The 24,201-nt window shown below is 43.2% G+C and overlaps 1 protein-coding gene across 1 annotated transcript; it reads left to right on the top strand.

Annotated features, from left to right (window-relative positions):
* On the top strand, window positions 1-16,393 carry LOC141104529 (uncharacterized). Its single transcript, XM_073594126.1, has 6 exons — window positions 1-128; window positions 4,461-4,627; window positions 4,752-4,849; window positions 4,961-5,072; window positions 5,670-5,777; window positions 15,340-16,393. Exons 2-6 carry the CDS (start codon window positions 4,594-4,596, stop codon window positions 16,344-16,346), a joined length of 1,359 nt encoding a protein of 452 aa, XP_073450227.1. The 5' UTR covers window positions 1-128; window positions 4,461-4,593; the 3' UTR covers window positions 16,347-16,393.
* The last annotated feature ends 7,808 nt before the right edge of the window (window positions 16,394-24,201 follow it).

Here is a 24,201-nt window from a genome sequence, read left to right as displayed (position 1 = left end):
CTTTTATTCAAATGAAATAGGGTGAAACGCCTTAAGCTGAGGCAGTAAGCGGCCATTTTGTCGTAGCAGCAGACACAAGACACTTCCTGGTGTGAGGCTGGAGAGAGTGTGTATCCATTGAGGAGGAGGTAATATTATTAATAATAATGTTCTTATTATGAGAGAAGGGGGTCCCAGCACTCTGTGTGTGGGGGGGGGGGGGGTTATGTCATTTCTACTAATTCCCATCATCTTGCAAGTCCTTTGAGCAGATGGGGGGCTCAGCTGGGGCTGTATTGTCTCATAGTCATCACTGGGATATCGTAGAAACAAGCCTATCCAATCAACAGAACCGTTCGTGGCTGCTGACTTTAACCTGGCGATAGTGGGTGGTAAGGCGTGCGGACGCAATGCGATTTCTGAACCATTTTCTTTTTGTAATTTGTTTCGCATTGACCCTCAGAAGCTATACATTGATATCTATGGGGACAGGGCGGGGGAAAGCGATGTGACTTATCTCTGGAAAACCAAAGTCATTGGCCTTAAAGTTGAACTCCCTGCTTAAAAATCTTCATTTAATATATTCCTCAACAGCCACAACCAATATAAATCCACTTTAAGTGCAGGAAATGCCTTTGAAAACCCAGATATTACCCTGTAAAAGCAGCAGTGACATCATCACTGTGCTCTACATACATTTTTACATATCGTAACCAGAGCAATGCTTTGTTACCATAGTAACACTGTACCACTCTGGGGAAGTGATCAGGATTTTTTTTTTTTTTTTTTTTACACACTATGACTGCTTATATCAGTGAATCTCAGTAAATGACTGCTTACAGCAGTGAATTTCACTGCTATAAGCAAACATTTTTACTGAATGAAAGCGTGTATTGTTGTGATTAGCTGCGATTAGCCACAGCTAATCACATGGTACAGATGGACTGTGATTGGCCTTGTCTGTGCCATGTAATCACTGTGACCAATCACAGTTAGCAGCACAGTTGTACACAATGAATGGCATGTATGGAAGCCATCCATTGTTTACAACTGTCACGTGACCTGCTGTGATTGGTCGCAGCGATCACATGGTACCGGGAGTCGTTACACTGATCCGTCATCCGCTGTGTCCGGTGGATGAGCATGATTACACGAGATGTCCATAGCCAAGTGCAACTTCAGTAATTTTTTCAACTTTCCATCTATTAAATCTTCTGCCCTTGTTGTTTTAACTTTGGATAGTAAAAAGCATTTTCTGCCAGTAAATCCCTTATACAGCCCACTTCCTGTTTCTTGTCTAGTAAAAAGCCTAGGATTATGACATCATGCACAGTTCTCTCTCTCAATCTTGTGAGAGTTTGCAAGGAAGGGAGGGGGGTGAGTCATAAGAGGGCCAATGAGAGCTGCAGAGCTGAAGGTGTGCCTCTGTGTGTCTGTGTAAATCCAGGAAGTGAACAGACAGCAGCTTCAGCTGGCCACAGTTAAAATGGTTGTAGCCAGACTCAGTGGAGGGAGATTTCTGCAGCATATTTGGAAAGTACAGAATCACAGTATATATAAAATAATATGCAAAGTGGTTGGAAGGAAGCCTCAGAATGGCAAATATTTTTTTTTATTACAAATTATGTGAGCAGACTGCAGTTCCTCTTTAACCACTTGCCACTTGGGCAAATGGGCGTACCTGTACGTCCCCTTTAATTGGCGGGGCTAGCGGCGATCGTGTCAGGGAGCCGCAGAACGGGGAAGTGCCTATGTAAACAAGGCATTTCCCTGTTCTGCCTTGTGACATGACAGAGATCACTGCTCCCTGTCATCGGGAGCGGTGATCGCTGTCATGTGATTTGAAGCCCACCCCCCTCCCCACAGTTAGAATCACTCCCTAGGACACACGTAACCCCTTGATCGACCCCTAGTGTTTAACCCCTTCCCTGCCAGTGTCATTTAGGCTGGATTCACACCTATGCATTTTTAGTGCTTTTTGCATTTTGCAGATTTTGCTCTACAGAACTTGTTCCATAGGAAACCATGTTAAATGGACTGTAGTGCAAATCTACAAAATGCAAAAAGCACTAAAAATGCATAGGTGTGAATCCAGCCTCACACAGTAATAAGTGCATTTTTATAGCACTCGCTGTATAAATGACAATGGTCCCAAAATAGTGTCCGATGTGTCCGCCATAATGTCGCAGTCACGATAAAAATCGAAGATCGCCGTCATTACTAATAAAAAAACAAAAATGAATAATAAAAATGCCATAAAACTATCCCCTATTCTGTAGATGCGATAACTTTTGCGCAAACCAATCAATAATCGCTTACTGGGATTTTTTTTACCAAAAATATGTAGAAGAATACGCATCGGCCTAAACTGAGAAAAAAAAATTGTTTTTTATATATTTTTGGGGGATATTAATTATAGCAAAAAGTAAAAAAATATTGCATTTTTTTCAAAATTGTCGCTCTTTTTTTGTTTATAGCACCAAAAAATAAAAATCTCAGAAGTGATCAAATACCACCAAATGAAAGCTCTATTTGTGGGGAAAAAAAAGGATGTCAATTTTGTTTGGGTGCAACATGGCACGACCGCGCAATTGTCAGTTAAAGCAATGCAGTGCCGAATTGCAAAAAGTGCTCTGGTCAGGAAGGGGGTAAAATCTTCCAGGACTGAAGCGGTTAAGGACCAGGCCTTTTTCTGACGTTTGTTGTTTACAAGTTTAAATTAGTAATTTTTGCTAGAAAATTGCTTAGAACCCCAAACATTATATATATATTTTTTAGCAGAGACCCTAGAGAATAAAATTACGGTTCTTGTCGTTCGCATGTTTTATGTCACACTGTATTTGCGCAGCAGTGTTTCAAATGCAATTTTTTTGGAAAAAATACACTTGCATGAATTTAAAAAAAAAAAAGCAAACCAGTAAAGTTAGCCCAATTTTTCTGTATAATGTGAAAGAAAGATGTTACGCCAAGTAAATAGATGCCTAACATGTCATGCTTCAAAATTGCGCACGCTCGTGAAATGGCGACAAACTGCGATACTTAAAAATCTCCATAGGAGACGCTTTAACATTTTTTACTGGTTACCTGTTTAGAGTTACAGAGGAGATCTTCGGCTAGAATTATTGCTCCTGCTCTAACGTTCGGGGTGACACCTCACATGTGTGGTTTGAACACAGTTTATATATGTGGGCACAACGTATGCGTTCGCTTCTGCATGCGAACTCGGAGGGACGGGTGCTTTCAATTTTTTCTTTTTTTTTCTTTTCCTATTTATTTTACTTTTTATTTTTACACTGTCTATTTAAAAAAAAAAAAAATGATCACTTGTAATCCTATTACAAGGAATGTAAGCATCCCTTGTAATAGAAATAAGCATGACAGGTCCTCTTTATTGTGAGATCTGGGGTAAAAAAAAAAAAAATTACATTTACTAATAATAATAAAAAAATGTCCCTTTAAGGCCATTAGGTGGAAGTGACGTCAACCGTCGCTCTGGTCCTCCAAGGGCATAGAGTCGAGTGGGGGCCATCTTGACCTCACTCGACTTCCTGCCCATCACTCCACGGGATTGGATCATTTCTGCCGCTACCGACAGCTCCGGTAAGCGGGGAAAACGACCGGAAAGCCGCTGTCAATAAAAGTGATCCCGTGGCGAATCCACCACCGGGACCACTTTTATGTGAGAGGATCACCCACTGTTTAAAAAATGGCAACTAGCTGTCTAGGCCATCTTTATATAGAGCAACAATTCTTTTTGTCAAATCCTCAGGGAATTTTTTGCCATGAGGTGCCATGTTCAACTTCCAGTGACCAGTATGAGAGAGTGAGAGCGATAACATCAAATTTAACACACCTGCTCCCCATTCACACCTGAGACCTTGTAACACTAACGAGTCACATGACACCGGGGGAGGGAAAATGGCTAATTGGGCCCAATTTGGACATTTTTACTTATGGGGTGTACTCACTTTTGTTGCCAGCGGTTTAGACATTAATGGCTGTGTTGAGTTATTTTGAGGGGACAGCAAATTTACACTGTTATACAAGCTGTACACTCACTACTTTACATTGTAGTAAAGTGTCATTTCTTCTGTGTTGTCACATGAAAAGATAGAATAAAATATTTACAAAAATGTGAGGGGTGTACTCACTTTTGTGAGATACTGTATATACAGTAGGTGGTCCAGAAGTGGATAGTCTGTCTCCGGTAGGCAGGCTGTGAGCTTTGACCCTGTTGCCATTTTTGGTTTCTCTGGAACCATTCACAGAGTTGGCGATAACATTTGCAGAGGGATCCACATTGGCAATATCATATGTCAATCTACGCTTGTGATGTTCAGAAACACTTGGCTTTATGGTAGCACTTACAATTGGGACAGGCTCTTCAATGTCCCCTTTCACTATAAGTAAAGTCCAACTTAGGACACACACACTTTGTCATGCTGTATATATATATATATATATTTTTTTTTTAATTTCAGATACACATTTAACGTTTATTTGTGATATAACGTACTGCATTGCGAGTGTTACAAACCAGACTTTTTCAAGGACAGATTCAGATAGAAGATTGTGAGTCTTAGGCAGAAGAGAAGGATCTTTTACAAAGACGTCATGATGGAGAACCGGCCGCCCCTCACATCACCGGGTAAGAGGAGACTTTCATTTCTTGTAAAGAAGAAAAGAGTATTGAGGATCACCATAGATACACACATCCTCTGATATAAAGACATAGAAACAATGTATTCAGTCAGTGTGTGTGTTTCCTACAGATGGATCCAGTAACAGAAATCCCCCAGAGAGATGTCCCCGTCCTCTGTATTCCCGGGACTCCACACAGGAACATCAGGAGATCCATCAGGAGGATCAGGTAGAAAAATGTTTTGGCAATTTGTACAGATAATACAGTAAAACTACAATATGTGATCCATCCCTGATAAAACAATATGCATGGCTAATTATAAACCTTTCTGTTATCCAGAGTAAACATTTGTTTGCTATTAAAGTTGAAGTGAAGGAGGAAGCAGAAAATCCATCTGTGATGGGTGATGTGCCATGCAAGGAAGAGGAAATTCCTCTAGAGATCAGAACAGGTGAGTAATAAACACCAAACCCAGAGAAGAGTCCCAGATTCTCCTTGTTCAGTCACTACAACAATCTCTTCTTCTCCCCCCTCCTCTGTCAGTAGACAGTAATGGGGAGACAGTATGTGTCCAGTGGTGGAGTCAGGAGACATCAGCCTCTATTAAGCTGGCCATAGATGGTTCGAATCTCAGCCAGTTAAACAGGGCCTGGCCGAGATTCGATCCATATATGGGTAGACTGATTGTATCCATGGCGATCTATCAATTGACTTGGGTACAATCAGCATGTTGGATTTGTAGCATGTGATTATTGCGAGCTGTTCCCCCCCCTCCTTCCCTGCCAGCCCTCCCCTCCCCAACACAATAGCTCTACAGGAGGGATTTCCCCATGAACACTGTGTTCATAGGGAATCAAGCGATTTTCCACTGGTTGCAGTAAAGAAAATCACATAGTTTATGGCCTGCCTTAGACTCCGGCTCTCCTCCTCACATCATGTCATTGTGTGTTACCAGCCAAGAGACGTGACCAGTCTCCCCCCACACACACTCTCTGGGGTCTCTCATACATCTCAGTACAGGGGGCTTCACTCTTATCTTTATTCACAGACCCCGGAGACTCTAGAGCCACTCAGAGAGACATCAAAGTTAAAGAAGAGAAAGAAGAACGACCTGTGAAGGTTATAGAGGAGGACATTGCTATAGAGATTGGCACAGGTGAGTAATAAACTCTAAATTCAGAAAACAGACAGTTTCTTTTTGCTGCTACAACTCTTTGGCATCTTAGTCCTGGTTCACACTGGTGCGATGTGGGAAACCCTGTGATTTGGTGCCGGTTCTCGCATGGCACACTGGTTCACACTGACACCTGCGAACCGCTGGGGGTGTCAATGTAAAGGTAATGACACTCCCAGATCGGATCGCATTGCGAACTCTCAAATGGTGCAGGAATTGGATCGCATAGGTGTGAACACCCTTGCGATACGATTCCAGTGCGGACCAACAAAAAGGGTCCTGCACCAAATTGGTGCGAATGCGATGCGATTTCAGCCATACAGTTTGTATGGCGGAATTGGGATTGCACAGACATGGCATGTGATCTGCAGAGTAATGCTGTGCAAATCACATGCAATGTCTGTGATCGCACAAGTGTGAACCCAGCCTTACTCTGTCAAAAAAATAATAATAATGACTTCTATGTTTTAAGAGCATTGTGGATCCTGAACGTGATTAGTGTGCAGCTCAGCAAAACACAGGTACAAGGTGATCATTTCTGTATCACAAGGTAGCACAGCAAAATGTTATCTTCTCATGTAAATTAGGATTTTATTTTGCAACCCTTGATGGGAAACAAAGGTGGATCTTGTAATAAAGGAGTCTCAGTTTGTCACATTAGAGTAGTATGTGTGCATCTCTATACAGTGGGGAAAATAATTATTTGACCACCTGCAGATTTTGTAAGTTTGCCCACTTACAAAGAAATGAAGGGTCTATGATCATTATCATAGGTGTATTTTAAATGATAGAGACAGAATATCAACCAAAAATCCAGAAAAAAACAATACAAATGTTATAAATTGAGTTGCAGTTCAGTGAGTAAAATAAGTATTTGATACCCAAGCAAAACACGAGTTAGTACTTGGTGGAGAAACCCTTGTTGACCAGCACAGAGGTAAGACGTTTCTTGTAGTTGGTTACCAGGTTTGCATTCATCTCAGGAGGGATTTTGTCCCACTCTTTAAGGTTTCTTAGCTGTCGCTTGGCAACTCAAGTTTCAGCTCCCTCCATATATTTTTTATAGGATTAAGGTTACATACATACATAGTTACATAGTAGGTGAGGTTGAAAAAAGACACAAGTCCATCAAGTCCAACCTATGTGTGTGATTATGTGTCAGTATTACATTACATATCCCTGTATATTGCGGTCATTCAGGTGATTATCTAATAGTTTCTTGAAGCTATCAATGCTCCCCGCTGAGACCACCGCCTGTGGAAGGGAATTCCACATCCTTGCCGCTCTTACAGTAAAGAACCCTCTACGTAGTTTAAGATTAAGGCTAGGTTTCCACTAGTGCGTCCCCAAAGTCGCGCGATTTTGCCGCGATTTTTTACCGCGATTTTACCGCGACTTTTTACCGCGATTTGAAGCAATGCCTGTATCTATGGACCTCAAGTCGCATCAAAGTGGGACCAAAGTAGTGCAGGGACTACTTTGAAGTCGCTGCGACTTGAAGTCGCACAGATATGAACGGTACTCATTGGAAATCATGGGAAACAATTTGTCATGCGACTTTTCAGTCCCAAGTCGCATGAAAAGTCGCACTAGTGGAAACAGAGCCTAAACCTCTTTTCTTCTAATTGTAATGAGTGGCCACGAGTCTTATTAAACTGTCTTCTGCGAAAAAGTTTTATCCCTATTGTGGGGTCACCAGTACAGTATTTGTAAATTGAAATCATATCCCCTCTCAAGCGTCTCTTCTCCAGAGAGAATAAGTTCAGTGCTCGCAACCTTTCCTCATAACTAAGATCCTCCAGACCCTTTATTAGCTTTGTTGCCCTTCTTTGTACTCGCTCCATTTCCAGTACGTCCCTCCTGAGGACTGGTGCCCAGAACTGGACAGCATACTCCAGGTGCGGCCGGACCAGAGCCTTGTAGAGTGGGAGAATTATCGTTTTATCTCTGCAGTTGATCCCCCTTTTAATGCATGCCAATATTCTGTTTGCTTTATTAGCAGCAGCTTGGCATTGCATGCCATTGCTGAGCCTATCATCCACTAGGACCCCCAAGTCCTTTTCCATCCTAGATTCCCCCAGAGGTTCTCCCCCCAGTGTATAGATTGCATTCATATTTTTGACACCCAAATGCATTATTTTACATTTTTCTACATTGAACCTCATTTGCCATGTAGTCGCCCACCCCAGTAATTTGTTCAGGTCTTTTTGCAAGATTTCCACATCCTGCGGAGAAGTTATTGCCCTGCTTAGCTTAGTATCGTCTGCAAATACAGAGATGGAACTGTTTATCCCATCCTCCAGGTCGTTTATGAACAAATTAAATAGGATTGGTCCCAGCACAGAACCCTGGGGGACCCCACTACCCACCCCTGACCATTCTGAGTACTCCCCATTTATCACCACCCTCTGAACACGCCCTTGTAGCCAGTTTTCAATCCATGTACTCACCCTATGGTCCATGCCAACGCACCTTATTTTGTACAGTAAACGTTTATGGGGAACTGTGTCAAATGCTTTTGCAAAATCCAGATACACCACGTCTACGGGCCTTCCTTTATCTAGATGGCAACTCACCTCCTCATAGAAGGTTAATAGATTGGTTTGGCAAGAACGATTCTTCATGAATCCATGCTGATTACTGCTAATGATATCATTCTTATTACTAAAATCTTGTATATAGTCCCTTATCATCCCCTCCAAGAGTTTACATACTATTGATGTTAGGCTAACTGGTCTGTAATTCCCAGGGATGTTTTTTGGGCCCTTTTTAAATATTGGTGCTACGTTGGCTTTTCTCCAATCAGCTGGTACCATTCCAGTCAATAGACTGTCTGTAAAAATTAGGAACAACGGTCTGGCAATTATCTGACTGAGTTCCCTAAGTACCCTCGGATGCAAGCCATCTGGTCCCGGTGATTTATTAATGTTAAGTTTCTCAAGTCTAATTTTAATTCCGTCCTCTGTTAACCATGTAGGTGCTTCCTGTGTTGTGTCATGAGGATAAACACTGCAGTTTTGGTTACTGAAGCCCCCCGATTCACTCGTGAAGACTGAGGAGAAGAATAAATTCAATACCTCTGCCATCTCCCCATCCTTTGTAACCAGATGTCCTTCCTCATTCTTTATGGGGCCAATATGGTCTGTCCTCCCTTTTTTACTGTTTACATACTTAAAGAATTTCTTGGGATTTTTTTTGCTCTCCTCCGCTATGTGTCTTTCATGTTCTATCTTAGCCATCCTAATTGCACCCTTACATTTCTTATTGCATTCTTTATAAATTCTGAATGCTGTGGATGATCCCTCAACCATGTATTTTTTGAAGGCCTTCTCCTTTGCTTTTATATGCATTTTTACATTGGAGTTAAGCCATCCAGGATGTTTGTTCGCTCTTTTAAATTTATTACCCAATGGGATACATTGGCTAATGCCCTTATTTAATATGCTCTTAAAGCAAACCCATCTCTCCTCTGTATTCTTTGTTCCTAATATTTTATCCCAATTTATGCCTTTTAGCCAGGTTTGTAGTTTAGGGAAGTTGGCTCTTTTGAAATTCAGTGTCTTTGTGTTCCCTTCATGTCTCATATTTGTGTGATTTATACTGAAACTAATTGACCTGTGATCGCTGTTACCTAAATTGCCCCGTATTTCCACATCTGTTATCAGGTCTGTATTGTTGGTAATCAGTAGATCTAGTAATGTTTTATTTCTAGTTGGTGCGTCTACCATCTGACCCATAAAATTGTCCTGCAAGACATTAAGGAACTGGCGAGCCTTAAATGAATGCGCGGTTCCCTCCGCCCAGTCTATGTCTGGATAATTAAAATCCCCCATTATGATAACACTTCCCATCCTTGCTGCTAATCCAATTTGTGATAGGAGATCCGTCTCCACTTCCTCCCTCAGGTTAGGGGGCCTATAGCATACTCCCAGTATTATTTTCCCCTTAGCTTCATCCCTTTGGAGCTCTACCCATAAAGATTCCACCTCCTCCCTAGCCCCCTCAGTGATGTCATCTCTCACACTCACTTGTACATTATTCTTGATATATAGGCATACCCCTCCCCCTTTTTTACCCTCTCTATCCTTGCGGTATAGGGTATACCCTTGAATGTTTGCCAGCCAATCATGAGAGCTGTTGAACCAGGTCTCTGAAATTCCCACAAAATCCAAATCCTCCTTGTACAACAGTATCTCTAGTTCACCCATCTTGTCCGCCAGGCTCCTGGCATTGGTGAACATGCCACATAGTTTAGACCGGTCGCATATTGTCCTCGTATTGGGTGTTTCAAGATTGCAACTTGGACTTGCTACTATACTCACCTTGCGTTTTTGTGCTTTGGTTAACCTACCACTAATGCCCCCAATATTACCCTCTGGAGTATCTTCCGCGCTGGCTATCACTGTCTCTGGACTCTCCCCCCCATCTCCTAGTTTAAAAACCCCTCTAACTTTTTGGCCATCTTCATTCCCAGCAGATCTGCACCCTCCTCATTTAGGTGCAGTCCGTCCCTTCTATAGTACCGGTTACCGACTGAGAAGTCGGCCCAGTCCTCCAGGAACCCAAACCCCTCCTTACTACACCAGCTCTTCAGCCACCTGTTTACTTCCCTAATCTCCCTCTGCCTCTCTGGTGTGGCTCGATGTACCGGTAGTATTCCTGAGAACACTACCTTGGAGGTCCTTTTCCTCAATTTAGCTCCTAAGTCCCTAAAATCGTTCTTTAGGACACTCCATCTGCCTCTGACTTTGTCATTGGTGCCAACGTGCACCATGACAGCCGGGTCTTCCCCAGCCCCTCCCAGTAATCTGTCCACAAGATCCGTGATGTGCCGAACCCGAGCGCCCGGTAGACAACATACTGTTCGGCGCTTCAGGTCTTGGTTACAGATTGCCCTCTCTGTCCTTCTAAGAATTGAGTCCCCTACCACCAGAATCTGTCTTTCCTTTCCCTTTGCTGCCCCCCCACTCTCACTGGAGGAGTTCTTCCCCTGGCAGCTAGGAGAGTCCCTCAGCTCCAGCAGTGCTGGTCCCTGACTGGTTACACCAATGTCACTCAATGGAGAGTACTTATTGGGATGCTCCAGTCCTGGATCGGCCTCCCTGGCACTTCCCCCTCTACCCCTCCTGACTGTCACCCATCTACTCTTTGCTAGTGCCTGCACCTCTTTGTCTCCACCCGCCTCTGTGCTGGCCCCTGCCGGCACCTGCCGTGTACATTCCTGGCTCACCTTTAGTATGGAGGGACTTCTCAGTGCTGACAGTTGCTTCCCCAGATTCAGAACCTGGGCTTCCAGGGAAACAATGTGCTTACATTTTGCACAGCAGTATTCGCCCTCGATCGGATGATCAAGGAACGCATACATGCGGCAAGATGTACAAAGAGTCGCCTCTCCACACCCGCCGGGCATCGTACCTATTAAATTTAGTGAGGATTTGGGGATTTTACCCTGTCCAAATTACCTAACAACTAGCTTCCTGGCACTAATACTCAAGACAATACACAGGTACACGACAAGACAATACACAGGTACACAATACACAAGTACTAACGATCCACACACACACTACTCAGACAACACTCAGATACTCACACTACACAGGTACTATGACCCCTGTTATAACCTCCTGTTTTAAACTCTTGTTTATAACTCCCACTTAATCCAGCTCCACTTACACCAAGCTCCACAGCTTCAAACTGAGCACGCTCAACTGAGTCCTACAACAAGTTAAATAGGCACCTGGGAGCAATTAACCACACCCTAAGTTCTAAGCCCACTCCATGACCTTAATGTGCTTCTTCTTGAGCCACTCCTTTGTTGCCTTGGCAGTATGTTTTGGGTCATTGTCACGCTGAAAGACCCATCCACGACCCATCTTCAGTGTTCTGGCTGAGGGAAGAAGGTTCTCATCCAAGACTTTACAATTCATGGCCCCGACCATTAGCTCCTCAATGTGGCAATGTCAGCCTGTACCCTTAGCAGAGAAACAGCCCGAAAGCATCATGTTTCCACCTCTGTGCTTGACTGTGTAGGGATGTGTTCTTAGGGTCATAGTCATAATTTTTCTTCCTCCAAACACAGCGAGTCCCCCCCTTTTCAAGAAGGCACATGTACAATCATGCCAATGAACATCTAAATGATTCAGAGGAGGATTGGGAGAAGGTGCTGTGGTCAGATGAGACCAAAATTGACCTTTTTGGCATTAACTGGACTCACCGTGTTTGGAGGAAGAAAAATGCTGATTATGACCCTAATTACGCCATCCCTACAGTCAAGCACGGAGGTGGAAACATTATGCTTTGGGGCTGTTTCTCTGCTAAAGGTACAGGCCGACTTTGTCACATTGAGGAGCCAATTGACAGGGTCATGTGTTGTAAAATCTTGGATGAGAACCTTCTTCCCTCAGCTGGAACACTGAAGATGGGTCATGGATGGGTCTTCTAGTATGACAATGACTCAAAACATACTGCCAAGGCAACAAAGGAGTGGCTCAAGAACAAAGCACATTAAGGTAATGGAGTGTCCTAGTCAGTCTTCAGACCTTAATCCTATAGAAAATTTATTGAGAGAGCTTTGAGTTGCCAAGTGACGGCCAAAAAACCTTAAAGATTTAGAGAAGATCTGTAAAGAAGAGAGGACCAAAATCCCTCCTGAGATGTTTGCAAACCTGGTCACCGACTACAAGAAACGTCTTACCTCTGTGCTTGCCAACAAGGGTTTCTCCACCAAGTACTAAGTCATGTTTTGCTTGGGGATCAAATACTTATTTTACTCACTGAACTGCAACTCAATTTGTAACATTTGTATTATGTGCTTTTTCTGGATTTTTGGTTGATATTCTGTCTCTATAATTTAAAATACACCTATGATAAAAATTATAGACCCTTCATTTCTTTGCAAGTGGGCAAACTTACAAAATCTGCAGGGGATCAAATCATTATTTTCCCCACTGTATAACAAACGTGCTGGTTTGAAAGGAGTTGTAAAGTCTCAAGGTTTTTCACCTTAATGCTTTCTTTACTAGCACATGTCAAAGTTGCAAAATTGTGCTTGGGCAATTAGATTTGTTTTACCCTGAAGGCACGAAGGGGTCAAGAGTCTGCCACTGGCACTTCCTGCTTTTAACTAGTGTTAGGGTAGATTCAAAAGCATGTAGAAAACTATTTTTAATTAGCAGCCAAGTTTTGGCTTCTGGATTGGAACAAAAGAGTTTGTTTTTTGTCACTGTAAATGGATGAGCTTTGGGAGTATAGGATCTAAGTTGAGACTTGGCAGATGTCAGTTCTGCTGGGCATGTTCCATGTGGGGGACGAGGTCCTCATCCTGAGTCAAGCCTAGTATACACGATCATAAAATCAGACGAAAAATACTGCTTTCTAACCAATCGGCCGATAATCTGATCGTTAGTACACAGCTTTCGAGAGCTGATCAGGACTGTTCATCCAAAATGATCAGAAGGGAAAAACACAATATTTTTTCTCCAACTATACCAGATTGTGCAATTTTCGTTTAACCACTTCAGCCCCAGAAGGATTTACCCCCTTCCTGACCAGAGCATTTTTTGCGATACGGCACTGCATCGCTTTAACTGACAATTGCACGGTCATGCGACGTTACATTAAAACAAAATTGACGTCCTTTTTTCCCCACAAATAGAGCTTTCTTTTGATAGTATTCAATCACCTCTGCAGTTTTTTTTGCTGTGCTATAAACAAAAAAAGAGTGACGATTTTGAAAAAAAAAGCAATATTTTTTACTTTTTTTATCCCAAAAAAATATATAAAAAAAGACATTTCTTCCTCAGTTTAGGCCGATATGTAATCTTCTACAAAAAATCGCAATAAGCGCAAACGTTATAGCGGATAGATTTATGGCTTTTTTTTATTAGTAATGGTGGCGATCTGCGATTTTTATCATGACTGCGACATTGCAGTGGACAGATCGGAAACTTTTGACACTATTTTGGGACCAGTGACATTTATACAGCGATCAGTGCTATAAAAATGCACTGATTACTGTGTAAATTACACTGGCAGGGAAGGGGTTAAACACTAGGGGACAATCCAGGGGTTAAATGTGTTCCCTCTGTGTGTTCTAACTGTAGGGGGGATGGGCTCACTAGAACATGACAGAGATCACTGCTCCTGATCACTGGGAGCAGTAGATCCCTGTCATGTTGCTAGGCAGAACAGGGAAATGCCATCTCCCTGTTCTGCCTCTCTGCGTCACGATCACGGGCCGCAGGCATGCTCACGCGGCGGGCGCGCGCGTGCCCACTAGCCTGCGATTTAAAGGGGATGTACAGATACGCCCATTTGCTCAGCGGTACCATTGAGCAGTTAATCAGCATAGTATTCGTCCGAAAAAAAAAAATCAGAAGAGCAAGACCATGCATACTCAGAAATGAAAGAATACATTGCAATACATTACATCACTTCAAAATTCAAATTGATTGTTTGTTTTTTCGTTCAGCCAGCGGGCTAAACCCCAAAAAACAAACTGAAACATTGTTGGCACTTCAACGACTGACAGATCTCCTGCTGTCATCCAGGAAAGTTTTCCAACTGAAATACTTTCTGCAAAGCCTGGGAGGGCGTCCTTTTGCACTTCGAACCCTGGTCCTTTTATGTGTTATACCCGTTCTCATGTACATGTATGGTATTTTGTTTCAGCGATTTGCTTTTCTACGATTCCATCTTGTACGGGGGTTCTCCCCGAAAATGTGGTGTTGTGTGTTTGTGTTGTTTTTTTTCTACCGAGTTTCCCCGAAAATAAGACCTACTGTGATTTTCAGGGAGGGCTGCATTATAAGCCCTACCCCGAAAATAAGCCCCAGTTTAAAAGGGTTGTAAAATTCTAAAATGCACTGTATTATATAATGTAAACTGTGTATGTTTGTTCGTTATAGCGCCGCTCAGCTGATCCCCCGCTTCTCTCCTCTCAGTTGTCAGCGGGGGATCTCCCCCCCCCCCCCCCCCTCTGCAGTGCTCAGAGCGGGGAAGACCAATCAGGTAGGTCATGAAAGAGCTATAAGAAGGTATTTATCACAAATAGATTACTGAAACATGCACAGTTTACATGATATAATACTGTAAAACAGTGCATTTTAGCATTTTACAAGCACTTTTAACTCAGTTCCACTGGCCACTGGGGATTTCTGACAGAGGTAGATGGGGAGAGAAGACAGCACATGACAAGCCCTACCCCGAAAATAAACCCTACTGGGTCTTTTGATTCCAAAATTAATATAAGTCCCGACATTGCATTCTGAGAGTGGGGATATCCACTGTCACAATACACCAATCAGCGTCTACAGCCTCCAATCAACAACAAAAGTTTTCCAACATTCCTGTTTGACAGAGTTCAATCTAATGATCAACTTCTATTGAACAGTTACGGCAACACATACATTGAAATTTGGCCAATCCGAGCAGAACCGAGTGAATTTCAATATGGCCAGCTTTAGATATGGCTTTTAGATTTGCCCATAACTGTGTTTGTTTGTTTTTAGTCTTGATCACACTTATTTCTAATTTCCTCCAGATGGACGATATAGAAGGTATGATACAGAAGAACCTCCCGCTGTCCTTTCAGGTGGTGAAAAAGGTGATGATGTCACATCAGATTCCTCAGAAGACGATGATGTCACATCAGATTCCTCAGAAGACGATGATGTCACATCAGATTCTTCAGAGAAAAAACATATTCCCCAAAAATTCCATGCAGCACCTCACAGTGCAGATATGCAATCTGATCCCTCAAAACATGGAAGGAGTGTTGCTGATCATTCCACTTGTGGCACTCATGATGGTCCCACACAGGACAAGCCGTACCCATGTTCAGAATGTGGGAAGAGTTACAGTTCCAAGCAAGGTCTTTTGATACATCAGAAAACACACACAGGAGAGAAGCCCTATTCATGTTCAGAATGCGGTAGACGTTTTGCAGAAAGGTCGAATCTTGCTAGACATCGAAGCACTCACGTTGGGGAGAAGCCATACTCATGTTCGGAATGCGGTAAATGTTTTTACCATAAATCGTCTCTTATCACGCATGAAAAAATTCACACGGGGGAGAAGCCCTATTCATGTTCGGAATGCGGGGAAACTTTTTCTTCTCAACATTCTAGATTTACTCACCAGAGAACTCACACAGGAGAGAAGCCTTACTCCTGTTCCGAATGTGCGAAAAGTTTTACTACAAAATCAAGTCTTGCCAGGCACCACACAGCTCACTCGGGTGAGAAGCCTTACACATGTTCCGAATGCGGTAAATGTTTCGCCGACAGAACCCACTTTTATTGCCATCAGAAATCTCATACGGGGGAAAAGCCTTTTTCCTGCCCCGAATGTGGGAAAAGCTTCGCCTTTAAAGCCAGTCTGGTTAAACATCAAAGAAATCGCACGTGTGTTGTCCAGTTTTCCTGTTCAGAGTGTGGAAGAGATTTTAGGAGGAAGTCAAGTCTGGTTGTACATAAGGAAATGCACAAGAGACTCCATCTCATGTTTCAACAGAATCACAAAGAGGAGAAACCTCAAGGCAGATATTAGCCACCTGTCCTGAAGATAATAAAGGTCCTTATATTGTGTTTTGTCAACTAATTCCCTATTGATTTAATAAAAAAAAAAATTCAAGACAATTTTTTTTTTTTTTTTTGATATACTAGTAACATAACTTACTTCTAAGGAAGGCTATCCCATGTCCTACTCTAATGTTGAATCCTTCTTGCATCTGTGAATTTACAATGCTGCACGGCTGGTGGCTTCCTCCTCCATCCTTCATTAGGAAATCTCCTTGTATTGTTTTCGCAGATTGTATAGTTACATAGTAGGTGAGGTTGTAAAAAGACACAAGTCCATCAAATCCAACCTATATGTGTGATTATATAATGCAACTTGTTCTGTGAGGGAAGGAGGGGATCCTGTCATTTAACTGCCCCTCCTCCACTCACAAAACATGTTACATCCTATGGAAACAATACAAGGAGCTTTCTTAACCACTTGCTTGCCAGCAGTTTAACTATTATTTCTGGGTTGGGTACCTGTACATCGCTGGGGAACTTCCTGGTTTACAGGCCTGTGCATGTGTGTGTGCGCTCCCTCTGCATCTCGTGCTGTGGTTGGAGTTCATCAGCAGGCTCGCAGCCAAAGATTTTGGCTGTGAACCTACTAATGGCTGAGGCCAATCACAGCACAGATCTCTATGTTCTAGTCAACACAACTCAGATCTGGCTGTTTTTTTTTTTTTATTCCTGATTTCACTTATCATTCAGAGCCAAAATCAGGAAGAAAAGTCAGTCAGTCTGTAAATAAAATCACATACACTTGTTAGGCACACCGTTAACCGTTTGACTGTCCTCCTGATCACCCCTTTCACCCAGCCACTGCCATTAGTGTACAGTATTATCACTGATCGCTGTATTAGTGTCACTGGAGATGCCAGTGTCAGTTAGTGTCCCTCCCAGCCAGTGTCTGTTAGTGCCAGATTGTCCGCCACACTATAAGTAGCTGATCACCGCCATTACTAATATAGTGTCTGTACAGATCAGTATCTTACTCAAGATCAGAACTACTATAGCAGGTATATATATTAGCGGACCTCCAGCTGTTGCAGAACTACAATTCGCATGAGGCATAGCAAGACTCTGAAAGCCACAAGCATGACAGAGGCAGAGGCATGATGGGACTTGTAGTTTTGCAACAACTGGAGGTCTGCTAATTGCATATCCCTGTACTATAGTATCCCCAAAAACGCAGTGTTAGCAGGATCAACTCCAATCACTGCCAGCATTTGCGACATGTATTAGAATACATTTTGGCTTAAATTTATAAAGAAGTTTGATTTTATTGGATATGTTTTATAATAGAAAGTAGAAAATATATATTTTTTTTTTTTTATCAAAACTTTTGGTCTTTTTTTTCGTTTTACATAATAAAAAATTAAAAACCCAGTGGGGATCAAATACCATCAAAAGAATGCTCTATTTGTGTGAAAATAATGATATAAATCTTCATTTGGGTACAGCGTTACATGAACGTGCAATTGGCGATTAGATAAGCGCAATGCTGAATAGCAAAAATCGGTCCGGTCCTGAAGAGGGTCAATTTTAGGTCGAGTGGTTAATGGAGGATGATGGTGGAAGGGGAGGTGTGGGCATCAGGAGACTTTCACAGCCACAGCGGCTGCTTTTAACCCATTCAGCACTGGAAGCTCACAGCTGTGAGGAGGATCCAATGTCAGTATAGAGGATTTCTACAATAAGGAACTGCCAGCAGGATGTACCTTTCATTAGACAAAGGTAATGACACACACATACCCCCCCACCCCCCCGCCGCTCCACATAGGCAGAGACCTGCAGAGCTGTGCTGTGACAAGACAAGCTCAACCCCCCACCACACAAATTTAAGGCTGGTTTTATCTTGGTTGATAGAGAATTGGTCCGAAGTTTTCATGCTGATAACAGATCAACGAAACAGCAGAAAGCCACGGGACTTAGTGCTTTGGAGAGAGATAAGAAAACACTACAGATATACCCTGTTTCCCCGAAAATAAGACCTAGCGTGATTGTCGGTGATGGCTGTAATATAAGCCCTACCCCCCCAAATAAGCCTTAGTTAAAGTCCTTGTAGGTCTTATTTTCAGGGTAGGGCTTATTTTCGGGGAAACAGGGTAGGGCTTATTTGGGGGGCAGGGCTTATATTGCAGCCATCACTGACAATCACGCTAGGTCTTATTTTCGGGGAAACAGGGTATGTGCCCGGGTCAAATTTCATGAATCAGGTTTTCATCCACTTTAAATAGTTATCACTTAAAAAAAAAAAAGGAAAAAAACTATTGTGTTAAAATACCATAATTTAAAAAAAGTTACTACTCTGTTCCTGTTCTAGCAATATTTTGGATTTTCCCTCTCTTTGGGCTGGTTCACACCTTCCCGCACATGAATTGCACAGGAACGCAATTCACGCCACATGCAAAACGCACTCCGTTTGCAATCTGCAGCAGGTGTCAATACAAAGTTAATGACACTGCACTGCAATTGCCTGCATCGGTTTTCTTGTTAGTTTCGTACCATGCAATCTGGTTGCAGTGCGTTTTCAAAAGCAGTACATGCACTGCTTTTGGTGCTGTGCGATAATAGCCCATTCAAAATAAATGAGCTGAAATTGCACTACACAGAACCACATGTGAGACGCACAGTGCGTTCCTGTGCGATTCTTGTGTGGGCATGGTGTGAACCGACCCTTTAAAGTGGTTGCATACCCCCAATGCGGAAGTTGTACCTATGGGTAAGCCTATAATAAGGCCTACCTATGGGTACTGTAAATATCTCCTAAACTACATACATATTTACCATGTAGTGCACCGATGATGTCGGCCCTCCATGCCGTTTCTTCACTAGCAAGTGCTCCCGCATGCATGGGAGTGATGTCACACGACCCCGGCCAGTCACAAAAGGAACAGGGGCGAAGATGGATGCGGCCACCAGCGGGGACACAGTGGGCTTCGTTTGCAGGTAAGTGCCACATAATGGGCTAGTATGGGATGCATACTAGCCCATTATGGTTTTACTTTGCAGGGGAAAAAAGAGGAAGTAAAACCCATCAGGGTTTACTTCCTCTTTAAATGGACTGCAGTGCAAATCTGAAAATGCGAAAAGCACTAAAAATGCATAGGTGTGAATCCAGCCTTAAAGGGAAAAACTCTGCCCTTTTTAGGAGGGGCCCAGGAAACTACAAAGTGTTTCCAGTGCTCAAAGAGGAATGATTTAATGAACAAGTGTAACAGGAAGGTCTTTGCAGCTGCGAGACCTCTTATGCCGCGTACACACGGTCGGACTTTTCGGCTACAAAAGTCCGACAGCCCGTCCGACAGACTTTCGACGGACTTTTGGCAGACTTGCGGCAGACTTTCTAATGAACGCACTTGCCTACACACGATCACACAAAAGTCCGACGGATTCGTACGTGATGACGTACACCGGACTAAAATAAGGAAGTTGATAGCCAATAGCTGCCCTAGCGTGGGTTTTTGCCCGTCGGACTAGCATACAGACGAGCGGATTTCTGGGTCCGGCGGAGTTATGACGTAAAGATTTGAAGCGTGTTCCAAATCTAAAGTCCGTCAGATTTGCGGCTGGAAAAGTCCACTGAAAGCCCGGGGAAGCCCACACACGATCGAATTGTCCGCCAGCTTTGGTCCGTCAGCGTCCGTCGGACTTTTGTAGACGAAAAGTTCGACCGTGTGTACGCGGCATAAGGCCCCTTTCACACATGCGGACCGTGCAGATCCGTCTGTCAGTTTTTTTCAGGCGGATCTGAGCGGTCGCTCCATACAGCTCTATGGAACGTCGGATGTGAGCGGTGACATCTGATCCGCCCCGATCCGCTCTGCAAAATCCAGACGGATGGATGTCCTATTTTCCACCCATCTGGCGGATCGGATGAAAACGGACAGGCGGTCCGTAATCATCCTAATAGATCCTAGGTTGGTCCTTTAGATTTAGGGTAAAATACACAATCAATTAGGATAGAAAGAACCCATAGTAAATCTGAGTTATCTGTAGGTGGCTCAAAAAACAGTTTCTCCAGGAGTAGACTGTTGGGAATCAGAGATGGTAACCGGGGTCTTGGGCACGGTTTGATTTAGAGGTCTGGAAGGGTCAGAGATAGACTCTGCTCTTCTTTCTCTTGGACTTCTGGTGTCTCATGGCGGCAATTTTCCTTGTTTTTAAATGATCCGGCTATGTAGGATATGACTGTATATCCATGTGATATTATTGTGTAACTATAACCACCTACCCCTGAAGAACAGGAATTACGAAATCTCTCGAAACACGTTGGGTATTACTCAGATCTTGGTTGTACCATTGACAGAGAATTGTGGTTATTCATTTTTTCAATTATATATTTACTGTAACCATATCAAATTGTTTATGGTTTAATTCTGCACTACAACTTTTTAATATTTCTAATCAATACATTTTGAACTTTTTATTATCAATCCTACCTCCTTGGAGTCTATGCCCTATAAAGTGCCATTAGAGGGTTTCTTTGTAAAATTGGTCAACAGGGGATGTGGGCATCCTCTCATAGTCCCTTTCACAGCAAGCAACATCCATATGGTACTTATATTAGCTGCATTGAAAATGACATTTTATATTTCTTTAACTGAATTTATTGGTGTTTTTCAGCTTTAAAGAGGAGTTCCACCCAGGGGGTCCAGTAAAAAAAAAAAAAAAAAAAATTAAAAGTCAGCAGCTACAAATACTGCAGCTGCTGACTTTTAATTGGACACTTAACTGTCCCTGGGTCCAGCGATGCGGGGGATCGAAGCCCCGCTCGTCTCCACCTCCGTTCAGCGGCGCCGGCATTGCAACTGTGGGTGCCGGGCTGTGGCTTCACAGCCTGGCACCCACTGCGCATGCGCGAGCGGCGCCGCGTGCCGTGATTGGCCTCTCATTCACCTGGGACCTGTAATGGGTCCCAGATGATTGACAGGAGGGAGGGAGCAGAGCAGAGCCCTTCCTGTGCCGAGGGGGAAGTGATGTCACCAGCCCAGGCACTGGAAGGGGCAGACTACGAGGGACCCCCTAGCAACAGGAATTTAGAGGTAAGTTAAAAAAAAAAAATATCCAAATGTTTTTTTTTGTTTTTTTTTTAGGATTTTTCATGTATTTTTGTTTTTTTGGGTGGAACCCCACTTTAAGTTTTTACTCAGTAGAATATCAGAGGTTACAGGAAAAAAAAAAAAACGCTGGAAATATGTTTTACATATTACAAAAAGATACATATCCACATCAAAAAAGTATAAAAATTCACAATAGACAGTGCACATATTGTCATTCACTTGAAGTAATTATAAACCCCAAATGAAAGTGAAAGTAACCAAAACATGTACTACTTACCTGCTCTGTGTAATGGTTTTGCACAGAGCAGCCCTGATCCTCCTCTTCTCGGGTCCCCCTTCGGTGCTCCTGGCTCCTCCTGCCTTCCAGTACTCATGTGGGCTCTCTCCCGAGCCCCGCTGGCTGTGTCCATAGACCCCGCTGGATTTGCCCCACACCCTTGTCATAGGATTTGATTGACCTCAGCAGAAGCCAATGGTTCCTGCTACTATCAATCTGCCCAGTGAAGGAGTGACCTTCTACTCTCGTGCACAGCGCTGGATTGAAGGAAGTATAAGGGTCTCGGGTAAGTATAAGGGAATGGGGGTGGGGGGCACTGAGGGGGATCCTGGACACAAGGTTTTTTACCTTAATGCAAAGAATGTATTAAGGTAAAAAATAAATTCTTGAGGCTTTAGAACCACTTGAAGGATATTTCATTTGCTAAAGCACTGTGCACAAAATAAAAAAAAAAAAAAAAAAACACACTTTCTTTCATTGCTAAATTTCAATGCTGCTAAGCTCCTTCTGCCTCTTTGCAGCCACTTCTCGACTACATGCACAACATTTCTCACAGCAGGTTTTCTGATGGTGACAACAGTTGGCCATGCCACCATGTGTAACAACCTCTTATAGTCTGCATGGGAGGCCTGTGTGACAGGGCGACAAAGCAGGAGCACAACTGAAAGACAGGGACATAACCTTGTCACCCTATAATGGGAAGTGCCGCCGACACAAGGAGCTTTAAGGCAGGATTCACTGGTATTATTAAAAGGTGCAGAAATTAAACATACTGAAAATGACTTTTGAAATTACATTAACATGTTAAACCTTAGATAAGATTTTAGTTATTGGGTTTACATCTAATTTAAATTGACACTATAATAGATTTGGTAAATTTTAATTGATATATTTTTAAAGGGACGTAATCTGTGTGTTTTGACCTTATAATACAATTTGTATTTTACAAATAAATAATTAATGCAGTGCGTACCCACGACAATGAAGTCTGAGCCATATGGGTATTCCAAAGACACAGTGCTGCAGAAACTGTTTGCTTTCAGACTGTCTACCACTAACTGGATCCTAATGAGCAGACAGGGAGCAGGGATAAACCGCCTTCTTTGTCCTTATCTGCATACCTGATCTGCATAAGTGACTCAAAGTATTGAAGCCACAGCTTCAGCATGACAGGGGGGCCAATAGCACTTTCATAATGAGCTGTTGGCAATGACTAGCCTTTATGTTTCGCTCAACATAGGTTTTCAAACTTTCTTTAGACGTTCTAAAGAAAGGGCCAGTTTACTTTCCTTCAGACTTTAGGGGGGCTGGGCTGTGCCTAGTGGGAGAAAACAATGCCAAATCTTTGGTATTAGGGGGAGAAACAGTTGGTGTTGTTGGGAGGAATAGTGCCCCATCGTTGGTGCTAATAGAAGGAACAGTACCCTAGTGTTGGTGTCAGTGGAAGGAATAGTGCCCCTTTGTTGGTGTCAGTGGAAGGAATAGTGCCCCATTGTTGGTGTCAGTGGAAAGAATAGTGCCCCAGTGTTGGTGTCAGTGGAAGGAATAGTGCCCCATTGTTGGTGTCAGTGGAAAGAATAGTGCCCCAGTGTTGGTGTCAGTGGAAAGAATAGTGCCCCTTTGTTGGTGTCAGTGGAAGGAATAGTGCCCCTTTGTTGGTGTCAGTGGAAGGAACAGTACCCCATTGTTGGTGTCAGTGGAAAGAATAGTGCCCCAGTGTTGGTGTCAATGGAAGGAATAGTGCCCCAGTGTTGGTGTCAATGGAAGGAATAGTGCCCCTTTGTTGGTGTCAGTGGAAGGAACAGTGCCCCTTTGTTGGTGTCAGTGGAAGGAATAGTGCTCCTTTGTTGGTGTCAGTGGCAGGAATTATGCCTCATGGGTTGGATAAAGGCAAGCAAAGGGCTGCAGTTTGGAGACCACTGCTTTAAGGCAACAAGAATCTGAGAGAAAATAACATTACCTAAAGTGTATCTGAAGCCAAATGTAAATTTTTACTTTTTGCTAGAGTAGGAAAGGGTTAAAACTCATCAGGATTTTGTTTTGGTACCACTAGGCAGATTAACACCCTCTATGTGTCGGGGTGGCCATTGTCATCAGGACTTACAGAGGTAGTAAACCCTGATGGGTTTCATTCCTCTTTGTTTCCCTGCAAAGGTAAAGCATAATGGGCTACTACATTATGTGTCACTTACCTGAAACAGGAGCCTGCGATGTCACCGCTGTCCCTTCTCCTACGAAGCGTCCATCTTCTTTCTGGGTATTGCGGCTCCGGCGCTGTGATTGGCTGGAGCCGCGATGACGTCACTCCCGCGCATGCTCTCTGGTGCCGCCACTGAGTGCATGATCGCCGTTAGAGATGGCACGCTCAGTGCGCCTGCGCGCTGTTGTCTATGACGCATGCGCCGTAGACATCGGTGCCTGCCTTTTGGAAATATCTCCTAAACCATGTAGGTTTAGGAGATATTTCTTGCGTCTACAGGTAAGCCTTAATCTAGGCTTAC

The sequence above is a fragment of the Aquarana catesbeiana genome, linkage group LG08, assembly GCF_042186555.1.
Source record: "Aquarana catesbeiana isolate 2022-GZ linkage group LG08, ASM4218655v1, whole genome shotgun sequence".
Taxonomy (NCBI): domain Eukaryota; kingdom Metazoa; phylum Chordata; class Amphibia; order Anura; family Ranidae; genus Aquarana; species Aquarana catesbeiana.
This window is presented reverse-complemented; position numbering and strand designations above follow the sequence as displayed.

Excerpts from the sequence above, each read along its gene's own strand:
- LOC141104529 (XM_073594126.1), top strand. The coding sequence starts at position 4,594 with ATGATGGAGAACCGGCCGCCCCTCACATCACCGG. Across the intron at positions 4,628-4,751 it reads GCCGCCCCTCACATCACCGG|ATGGATCCAGTAACAGAAAT; the intron begins GTAAGAGGAGAC and ends TGTTTCCTACAG. Across the intron at positions 5,778-15,339 it reads TGCTATAGAGATTGGCACAG|ATGGACGATATAGAAGGTAT; the intron begins GTGAGTAATAAA and ends AATTTCCTCCAG.